This window comes from Mercenaria mercenaria, chromosome 12 (assembly GCF_021730395.1).
Source record: "Mercenaria mercenaria strain notata chromosome 12, MADL_Memer_1, whole genome shotgun sequence".
Lineage (NCBI taxonomy): Eukaryota > Metazoa > Mollusca > Bivalvia > Venerida > Veneridae > Mercenaria > Mercenaria mercenaria.
The window spans coordinates 3,189,704-3,201,165 of record NC_069372.1 but is presented as its reverse complement, the minus strand read 5'-3'; the positions used below and the strand labels follow the sequence as shown (position 1 = coordinate 3,201,165).

Genomic DNA, 11,462 nt, shown 5'->3' with positions numbered 1-11,462 from the left:
ACAAACTGGCGAATGCACAACACAAATTAAGAAATGTACCGGACAAACTAGTAAATGTACATAAACTGTTTTATCTACATAACAAATTATGATTTGTACCGAACATATTGGGAAAAGCACATAACGAACTATTAATTGGACAGCACAAACTAATGTATGGACATCACAAACTAATAACCGGACAAACTAGTAACTGTACATAACAGTTTTGTCTACAAGACAAATTATAATTTCTACCAAATATATTGGAACTATTAATTGTACAGCACAAACTAGTGAATGCACAACATAAACTAAGAAATGTACCGGACAAACTAGTAAATCTACATAACAAACTGCTTTATTTACAAGACAGATTATGAATTGTACCGATAGCCACATGAGAAAACGCAAACTGGACCTGGGGCCAAGTACAGACATGGGCGAAGGACAGAATACATTGGAGATCTCTGGTGGTGGCCTTATGCGCAAACCAGCGCAAAGAGGATTAAGTAAGTAGTAACGGTGTTTGTGAGTGGAGTGCAGTTTCATCTCACACGTAAAACAGCTTTTCATTACGCGACACCACATATTGGTACAATGTTAATGTTGAAACTGTAACTTTAAACTTTTTTTCTGGAATTTATTGATTTCATTTTTGATATCATGGAGGGACGTAGACGCTATATTTTTACTTTCTTATAACAAGCTGTACATTTCTGATTTCTGACACAGGCAATTTCAGTAACATATTGTATATATCATTCTTAGATAATAAATGGATAGGTATTGTCGTTTATTTATATGTAAGGTAAACCATTAAAACGTAAAATATGTTATTACATAGAATATGCGATTACAAAACGTGTCACAATGTACACTATAGTCAATAAGTAAGGAATAAAAGTGTCTTTTGTACGTAAGTCTAAACGAGCCACAATTCGTGCTCAAATATTTCCAATGTCTTATACACCTGTGGGATAACTCGCGTACTGTGAAATCCCGCACTTGTCTCCCTTGTTTCTGGCTGCAAACAAGTAGCCCCTTGCACCCCAATCAGTTCCCCAACTGAAATGGAAACAAAAAGGTATTCAAAAATAATTGACGTACATTGTAATGCACTAATATAATTTTTAATGCTAAATATGTCTTCCATTGTTTCAAGGGTATACAGTAGTAAATAAATTTGCTGTATGTTCTAAATAAAATCAACAATCTTCTGAGAGCTGTAAGACATAGAAATGCCCATTTGAAAAAATGATTACTAGCCTTATGTTCTTAAAAGACCTATTAACCACAAGAAAAACACCAAGAAAAGAAGGGGACATGTATCTACTAAGAGAGATTTTTTGTCTGACAGGTCAAGACTATAGAATATCTTCCAAACTGACAGCTAAAATGTGAGAATGAATACATGTGTAACAATTAAGGTTTATATACAATTCTATAAAAGCAAAAAAATTCCCTGAAAATGCTACCAAATTGACAAGTATAATAAATAATAATAATAATAAATTAAGGGCGTAAGTGGAAAATCATAGTTTTCTGCAAAATGAAAAAAAAATGTCTATGACAGATACGCCCTTCTAATTCTAAGGGCGTAAGTGGACTTTTCTGGTACAACAATTAAGTGCAGATACGCCCTTCTATTACTGGGATTCTGAAAAACTTTTCACTTACACCCTTTTATTATTGGTGAATTTGATCAACACAGCAGTTTGTGACAAAAATTGTTTTTTACAGAAGTATGCCCCTTGGTGTGTAGTTTCAAAAAATGTATGATTCATAAAAGGGCGTAACTTACACTTACGCCCTTCTTATTCTGGGGCGTCAATATGTCTACAAATACATAATAAAAAAACAGGAACTGGCTTACATTAAACATCAAAATGCCATTTTAACTGAGAAAAAAAACTGAGGATTTTTTCTTTTCACCATCATCTGATAGCCCGGAAGTGCTAACTGCTTGATAAAATATTTAGTACTACTGTACCTTCAAAGCATTACATATGCCTTCAGATTTGATTTACAGTAAAAATGATTTTATCCCGTTATGTTATACTTCAAAAAAAGTGACTGCACGTTTATTACAAAACCATTTCACCGTTTTCTGTAAGTATTGTATATAAATTTAATCACTAAGTATGCACCTTTTTCAGATATTGTTTGTCAATAAAACTAAATCAACAAGTTTTCACTTGTTTTTTTTTTCCATGACAACTTACCAGAATTTGCTTGCTTACCTCAGTGCCTTTTCATTGCAAGAAGATTTTACCATTTCCTTACCTGTTTTTGATGATCCAATATTGTCCTCCGCTGCTTTCACCATATCCCACAGCTACCATGGCATGGGTGGGATGTTTACTCGTGCAGTTAGGCTCGTGGTATATCCCGTTTTTGTAACTCCTGTACACATTTGGATCAGAAATAAATCATTCAGAAATGTACAACTGATAAGAAAGATTTTACTATTCGTAAAGCTTTTTTAGGCCCGTCCTTTTAAGATGTTTGAACTAGGGTATAAATGTTGAAATCCAAGGCTCTTTCAAGAACTGACCTATTACCGTCCTTTCCCTATATAGCAGAAAAGTTGAACATATAGGCTGAAGACATCTGTCCATTTTCCGTTCGATAAAGATAAGTTAGATTAGGTCAGTTACATATATTGTTGTTAACTTAGTAAATAGAAATCTAACATTTTATTTGGGCAGGCGGGGGACTGGGGGGTGCGGTTGTCATGTTTACCAATAGATATAGCACGACAACTTACCAGAATGCTTTATGCTTACTGCAGTGCTTTTGTGTCCATGTTTTATTTTTAAATTTACCTTCAAATTGCTCTTTAAGTATTTCGAAATAAGAGTTTACTTCAGCTACCACTGTGATTACTGTAAAATATTTATAAAAAATGAAAATACATTTTGTACATTTTGATGTATTTCGCATATTATTAGGAAGAAGATATGAATGACTAATTAATTAAGCAAAGATTAAGAAATTAAAATCTGTTTCAATATTACCAAAAAGAGCGGTGATTGACGTCCATGGCAATGGCAATGGGTCCTACTTTCGCCAGTGAACTTTGAAGACTGCTATCGGATTTACCAACGTTCCCATATCCACCATTTTTGGCCACCTTACAACACCGTTTGTAGCTACAAGTCTCATCCTGTGTAAGACGAGAATACACCAATCAGGTTGATTTACATAGTGTTGCTGGTATTGACCTAACCAGTGTTGCTGGTATTGACCTGTCGTCTGCGCTAACAGGAATGAGAGATTACGGACGAATGCTCATACGGGCGCATCGTCACGAGCTTGGTGCAGTTCAAGGTCAAGTGAAAAACATTATGCGGGGTGGATGGGGGGGGAGTGGGGGTTAAAATTCGTTTATTGTATAGAAGTTAATGATATTTTAGAATTCAAATATTGCAGAATTTTCAACATATTTATATTTTTCCATCTGGATATAATTAAACAATGAGTGTCAAATACTTATTGAAATCTTCTATAGCAATGGTCCGATTTATGAAAAATACAGTGTCAAATTAGCGTCAAACCTTTTCTAAAACCAACCTCCAAATAAAGGCCAGTTCTATAATGTCTGTTTATAAAGGCCAATATTCTCTCTTCCCGTTTAACCACATATAGTGTAAATTAACATGTTGTCAACAAAGACATTTTTTATTCCTCAAGGGTGGTCTTTATACTAGACAGATTTGACTGTAAAAAAAAATCTTTTGGGATCATTTAACTCTCTTCTGGTAAATAATATTTCAAGATAAATAAGAGTTAACGTAATGTCAATAACAGAAAGAGGTAGAAGTAAATTGGTTGGAAGCACTTTTTAACCTGATTCGATGCAGACGAATAGTGATGACGTCATCGTGTCATACAATGAGAATAACAATAAATATTTTCTTGAAGTATGCATCTTATATTCAAAACGATTGCCAAAATAGACTGTCACGGCAGCTAAATTATTTTTTTCAAAAGGTTGGATAGATATCATGTCGTGAGCGAAATCATTATTAGATACAAAGTGCACTGAAATAGTATTTGTATAGCGCTGGGAAATTAGAAATAGATACCTTGGCTGTATACGGTTGCCAAAAAAAAAGGCTGCCACGGCAACTTTGTTATTCTTAGTATGTTGGAAAGTTATAGCGTCGTGAGTGAAATTATGTTTATATATGAAGTGCACTAAAATGGTGTTTATATACTGTCTGGAAATTGGAAACAGATACCTTGGCTGTATATGGGTAACAGATCTCGCCGTCAACTCCTCGGTTATCTTTGATGTACTTATAAGCATTGTTCATCCATCCACCCTCGCATCCATAATTACCTTAAAGATTAACTAGAATTGCTTAGAATGTGAACACTTAAGAAGGAATTTATATATTTTATTTTGTTGGATTTAACGTCGCACCGACACAATTATAGGTCATATGGCGACTTCCAGCTAAGATGGTGCAGGAAGACCCCAGGTGCCCCTCCGTGCATTATTTCATCACGAGCGGTTACCTGGGTAGAACCATCGACCTTCCGTAAGCCAGCTGGATGGCTTCCCCACATGAAGAATTCAACGCCCCGAGTGAGGCTCGAACCCACATCGATGAGGGGCAATAAGAAGGAAACATCTGTTTATGACCGTACGGATTTATCCATGTTCAAATGGTCAGCTGAGGCCTCCACATTAATTTTGGTACACTCGCTCCAGGTCACTCTTAGTTCTAGACTCTTCAGTCAGTCCGTGTTATAAAAATCCTGTCATTTCAGATTTTTTTGCCGAGGAAAAAGGGAACATTGATTTTCAGAAGATTCCACTTACCATATTTTTTATTTGCACAATCAACCAGATTCTGTTCAGACAAATCACTGACCGAACCTCCATGATATTTCTTCTGTTGCCCCTCCAACGCTCCCAATGCGGAGAATGCCCAACAAGATCCACACCTTCCCTAAAAGGATATTGTAAATCGTCATTTAAAATTTATTCCTTTTTAAGATCGGTTAACAAAGTGAGGAATGGCTATTCATTTGTCATTGACCTAACAGACAAGTCCCAGTATGTTACATGTTGACATCTTTAATAAATGGCGTCCGTTGATACTGTATATTTCAAGACAATCTTTGCTATTGATTGCTATGGTTTACTTAAGTGAGATACGTTTTACCTTACCGAGATACATTTAAGGAATAAGAAGATTGGCGACAATCTGAATCGACGTAACAACAACGTACCTGGTTTTTCACTGATGAAACAAATCCGCGCTTTCTCCAGTCAAGTTGATTAGGAGCTTCCGGATCCGGTTCAGTGAGGGCTTCCGGATATTCTTCCTCTACTTCCGGTAAAATAAGACATCGCAGGTAGGTTTTCTCAAACTCGTCTTCAGCCTTAAAAACATAACATGCAAATTTTGTTAATCTAGTTTTGGCAATTAAGACACAACGGACACTGATAATTTTATGCCTTCAACAGAAATATTGGCACTGTAGATTTTTTTTGTTTACATTAATGTTAGAAAGCATAGCTCATGAACCTGTATTAAGAACTAAGAATACATCTAATTGGGCGAATCTCCATTAATACGTATTATACTCGGATTAATATATAACAAACCATGTCGGCAAAATCATTTTCTCCCACTGTAAAAGTAGATTCTCCTTGGTCAAACTTCAGGTTGTGTTCCTGAATAAACTGCAGAGTATCTTCCCAATATAAACGTCTGGAATAGAAACAGATACCTTATTCAAAACATAAAAAAACGGAAAATGCCGAGCGATCACGGAAACGACCGAGAGTTTACACGTCAATGAAGATGGTAGCAGCTGTAGAGATAATTTTTCAAAGTCGGAAATGATGTTTAAATTTTTATGTGCTTAAAATCACAAATTATATTTTTAAAAACATATATGGTATTGCAGTTTTGATATAGACCTGCAAAGAACTTTATTTTTGAGATCGCAAATATCAACATCTCCTACTTCTTGTCGATTTTTATGGTACCTGTGTCTAACAACATCTATTGTATAAGCCGGGCCTAATCGATTTCCTCCGAAAAAAACAGTTCGGAAAACGCAAACCCTCATAGTTTATTACTTGTATAACGTATAAAACGTTCATGACTATTAGGAATCGAATGACTACAGAAAGCTCTAATATGTCCCTCTTGTAAAAATTCTTATTATTATAAACAGATGGAAACGTAGATTTTTACAATACTAGAAACTAGTACAGCGTTAAATGTGCGGATCATTATTCGAATTCCATATTTGTGCAATAACGAAAGTAAAATAATTATCATCTTTCTTTCGGAACTTTTTTTGTCAGAAATGTAACTATTTCTCTTTGTAAAATGTACCTTCTGACTTCCTCGTTGGCATCAACATACGTCTTGTTGTAAGTCTTCTTGAAAAGCATCCAATCCTGATCTAACTCAGAGTTCACAAACGAAAGTAAGTTCGTCTGCGGAAGATCCCATGAGTTCAAACCGAGGCTGACGCCGACACAGCAGGCGAGTAAAACCAATGCCGAGTTCGTCTGCAAAATAATTTTTGTCTTTTGAAGTAAGATATTTTCTTTGAAAATGAATTATTTAGTATTTCAAGTCTATTTCTACTTTAAGCCGGTGGGCATGTAGAGACAATCGACAATTTCCCTGAGATTATGTATTCTCGTTGGTCAATTCGGCATTCTTCGGACTTTTCCGTAACTTCCGGAAAAAGTCGAAATCACGTAAGGATAATGCGAAATTTGCCGATTGTCTATACAAAATCGCATCTTGGCCCATGCTAAGTAAACAGTCGCGGCGTGAAACTTTTTGTTGTTGTAGCTTTTGCTAGATACTTCCCGGACATCGATTTTTGTTTTGTCTTTTAAAGTGTATGTTCTTTACGCAAATGCCTGGAGGAGGCATACAAAATAAAAGTATAGAACGTGAGCTACAACAAGATATTTTTCTCTTAAATTTTATCCTAAATTGTTCTTATAGTGTTTCAATAAAGTTATATTTATTTCTTTTTAGTGCTCCTGTTATGTAAGCTTTGTCATATTTGTACTCGTATACTGTTTGTCAAACAACGCGCATTAGATAAATCAAATTATTTGTGCAATGATTGTCTGTCATGTTGTGGCAAATAAACTTTTCAATTTCTATTGATGAAGGCAGCCGCAGACATATGATACTGCGTCCTTAATGACACACGTCAGTTTTGGTTTGATTACATACTTTACGTATGCATTAAGCATAATACAGGTACGGAAATCCATGTACTTGTGACCGCCGAAGCAATTTAAGGAGGAGACCATAATCTCAAGGAAATTGTAGAGTGTCGTTTCGGGTTCACTACTCTAAAAAGAACATGGTAGAGAGTAAAAGTTAGTCAGTGGCCCGTTTATTATGCTAATGGTCAAGTACATATGCTGGTGTACCATCATTTAGAAAGACGTCCTTTGGGTTTATAGGCATACAGACACTAAATAGGAAAATGGCGCAAAAAAAATGATAGTCGCATAATAGCGGATACAAATAGTTCTCAGTTTTTTTTGCTCTGTAGAGCTATTTTCCTTATTTTCTTTGCAATTGTTTTGCTAAAATCGCTTGACAGATCTATGCTTGACATGTAGGTAGCACTTTCATAATGAAATAACAACATGACAGAATTTTTCATGGAAACTTAGATTATACACCACCACTACAATTTGGGGTCTCAGTTTCAGCACTGACTATATTCTTCAAGAAAATGTAAGTTACAGACATTTAAAATGGGTCCTGGTGTGTGCTGCGGCCATTGGAAATATGTCAATTTTATATAGAATAAAGAAGAACTGCTTTTTAGTGTGTTGTAATCTTATATATTGCAATAGCTGGTTCTCAGCTTGCCAATGCATTTGCAACCTTCATGGGACTCGAAAGCTTCGGTCTTTTTCGTTGTTTTCAAACAAAAATCCTATCATTATAGCGACCCGTCGGGACGGGCAAGAATAATGTTATAGTGGCAATTTATCATAATATACAACACAAAGGGTATTTTGTTGACAGAGAACTTAATCATTTTATGTGGCACATTATGTCAGTTCTATTATTCATCGAATAAATGCATAAGTCTATTTACTTTGATTCTAACACCATCCGCATTAATTGCAATATAACCATATAGCAAAGAGCTTATATACATTTTGTAGGAAATAAAATTTAATTGGTTGATACATTTAACACCCTACGATTGTAGCGTAAGAGATTCTACCGCTATTCCTATTCACACAAATACGTCGTATACAAGTTAAGATCGTAATTAACACTTGGTCAAATAATAAAATATCTGCATTTTTATTAATAATAGTTTACGAGCTGTTAGATTACTAGATTATAAATACTTCCGTAAAAAGAAACAAATATTGACGATGCATCACTTTCTTACCATGGGGAGTAAATTGTAACAGCATAAGGCCCGAATGACGTTTAGTACTGTAAAGTGCGAATTTTTGACGTTGTTGGAATCGAAATAATAAACACGTTCCAATAATTTTATCAGGTAATAAAATATAAACAGTCATTCGGGTGCGAATAATGAAATCACCAGCGCTACGCACTCGTGATTTCATTATTACGCATCCTAGGCCTAACTCCTGCACATATTTTATTAAATGATAAAATATATTAACAGTTTTATTATTTCTTAAACATAAAATATCTTCAAATTTAGTGACATACATATTTATTAATTACCATTTCTTTTTATACATCAAATTAAGTGGTAACTATATTATGAAATATTTATCGATTATCAAAATTAATGATTTAATAGTTTGTAAATTCACTTAAATCCAAGACAAAAATGTATGAAAATATCAAAAACCCTTACCATCATTGATAATTCCGCTACTGTAATGCAAGGAGAGGCAAAAGTTTGCCTTTTTAGAGGTTCAAAGATCCTGGTTGTTAAAATGACCTAATGATACGTGATCGATAAAGAAATCAATTTGTCGAGTATCTAATTAAAAACAACTTACAATATCTTAATTGCATAAGCTTTCTAGTGGGCATTATGTGGATACGTGTCCTGTTTCAAAATTGTTTAAAGTTTTAATATCCGAGTAGAGGCGGCATGTCTGCTTTATGATAAAATAACCAGTTAGTATCTTTAACTTGTTGATTTACTTGTATATCTATAAAAACAATCCAGTAAATGTTATTAAGTTATTTACATATACTTCATCGTGACTTGCATTCAGTAGAAGTATCAAAAAGTCATTAAAAAGGGAAGTAATTCAGAAGAAATATACCAACATTTTTATGACATATTAGTGGGAACTATTGTGCCACGTAATGTTGACATATGACCTTCAGTTTAATGCTAGGGATCTAGATTGTCTCATTATGGACAGGAAACTCCTGTTAACCGTTGACCTCACAGTCGGACATTGACCTTTGAACTAGGGGCCCACAGTGTTGCACATGACGCGCCGTGTTATTATGGGAATCATTTATGCTAAGTAATATTAAAATCTCTTGGTGGATGGCCGAGTTATAGACCGTGCATCAAAGTGTAGACGGACGTATTCCTTAAGTCCCTAGAAACTAGTTTTCAATCAGTAGGTACTTATATACAAACGTACGACGTTTCAAAAAAATTTCAAGAAAAGAAGACTTACATAAGAAATTCCAATTTTCTATGTACAGAATGGGACAAAATTCTGACAAAATGCATGCAAAATGCTTCGCCTTCGTATTTGGATACCGATGATAAACATTTGTACAAAGTTTCAAAGCTATAACTCGTATAGTGTTCAAGTAAAATGAACCTAAATGATGCTATATAAGTGTGCATATCTTAACCACTGGCAAGGGTGACGCCGACGAAGACCTTTCATGTGATTCAGTTTTAACTTTAATAGTGAAATGATTTTAACAAAATGATCTTAACAAAAAAGATAAAGGTACATGCAAAGATGCTACGGTTCACGTTTAATGATTTTATGAGAACAAAGGAATTTATGTTCTCTTGGGAAATAAATCTATTTTATTTTTCAGTAGGTACGCAAGAGCTATAATTTCTGCTTCAGTTACACTAATCCAGTCCATATAATATAACGTGCCTCGATTAATCAATTTCACGCACGAGCAGTTCACGGGTGTGGTCATTTTGATCAATTTTATATTTCAAACCGGTTCATTCCTTCACAAATAACTAAGCAGGCAATTCGACACTTCGTATATAAAAATACCCACCCTCCTCACCCTAACATTTTTTGAAAAAAATCTGCTGCCGTGTTATATGTTTTTCAGCGCCAGTACACCAGGTCATGCCACATACTGCCACGCCGGTATACAGTACCTTTTATGGATAAAGACAATTTTTCCTTCCAAGAAGTCAAAAGTTCGCCACCAAGTATATGGAGGCTTCAGGTGTTTCATCTACGAAATTCAGCGATTTTTTTCAGTTTATTTAAGTATTTATCTGAATATTTAATTTGTGTAAATGTTACGACCTGTATCATGTCCAATTTTCATTTAATACCAGAAAAACGAGTGTTATAGATCAAGAAAGTCGGGGGGTGGAGACACCTTTCTGTTTGCAGCATTTGGATATCACTACCTCCCTCCTCCCCCTCCAAATTAAAATAAATAACTAAAAGATGAGGGTAAAAAAGATATATAAATAGGAGTTAGGGGTTAAGCAGCCGTCTCGCAGTTACTCGACTTCCCTTTGAAATAGCCCTGTTAACAAAATGAAATAGATTCAGTGAAAATTTTAAGGTTGTGAAACAAAAGAAACTGTTTGTTTTTATTCAGTAAAGAAAACATTTTATTTTGTAGAATATGATAATTATGTTGTATCAAGTAAACACGCGGGCAGCAGCGGACTTGTTTATTCAGTTTGCTGCAAAATATCATCTTTTTAAGAGCAAAAAATATCATTTTAAAGACTTAAGTTTTAATTGTTAGTCGTGACTTTTGTTCCCATCGTGGCTGATATATTGCTGCATAAACATGGCAAAAATATGGTATCTATTTGGCAGTTTTATTCTAATTATACATTCTCTTGCACTTGACTGGATTCATATTTTTGTTTCCTTTAAATCCATTATCATGAAGTTGAGAATTCGTTGAGCATCTTGGCCTCGGATTTTCGGCAGCTGGATTTGCTAGCACAATTTTCAATTTTGCATTCTCCTTCCATTGTCTAGTACATGTGTGCTTATCATAAATTTAGAGCTTCAGCATCATAGCGTTGCCTATTTTGTTTCTTTGCAATTTAGCTAGAAATCTATCATTTCATGCTTCATTTCATGATACTCCTATCTCATACAAAATGCCATGATATTTCATTAATTTTCTGTAATGATATTATAATAATAAAAGTCACGGTCTTATCCCATTCAATCAGCATTTGTTATTTATTGTCAATAGTCAGAAGCGACAGGCTGCTCTTACTGATATATGGTTAAAATCTAAGTCAGTTCTCATCATGGT

The 11,462-nt window shown here is 34.7% G+C and overlaps 1 protein-coding gene across 1 annotated transcript; it reads right to left on the bottom strand.

The window, feature by feature from the left end:
• Positions 1–760: 760 nt before the first annotated feature.
• Positions 761–8,999, bottom strand: LOC123534315 (procathepsin L-like). The gene is made up of 9 exons (XM_045316493.2): positions 8,851–8,999; positions 6,348–6,526; positions 5,606–5,711; positions 5,227–5,379; positions 4,814–4,943; positions 4,227–4,327; positions 3,000–3,148; positions 2,266–2,385; positions 761–1,047 (listed from the first exon to the last, which is right to left on the bottom strand). The coding sequence occupies exons 1-9, from the start codon at positions 8,854–8,856 to the stop codon at positions 945–947; spliced, it is 1,047 nt and encodes a 348-aa protein (XP_045172428.2). The 5' UTR covers positions 8,857–8,999; the 3' UTR covers positions 761–944.
• Positions 9,000–11,462: the final 2,463 nt, after the last annotated feature.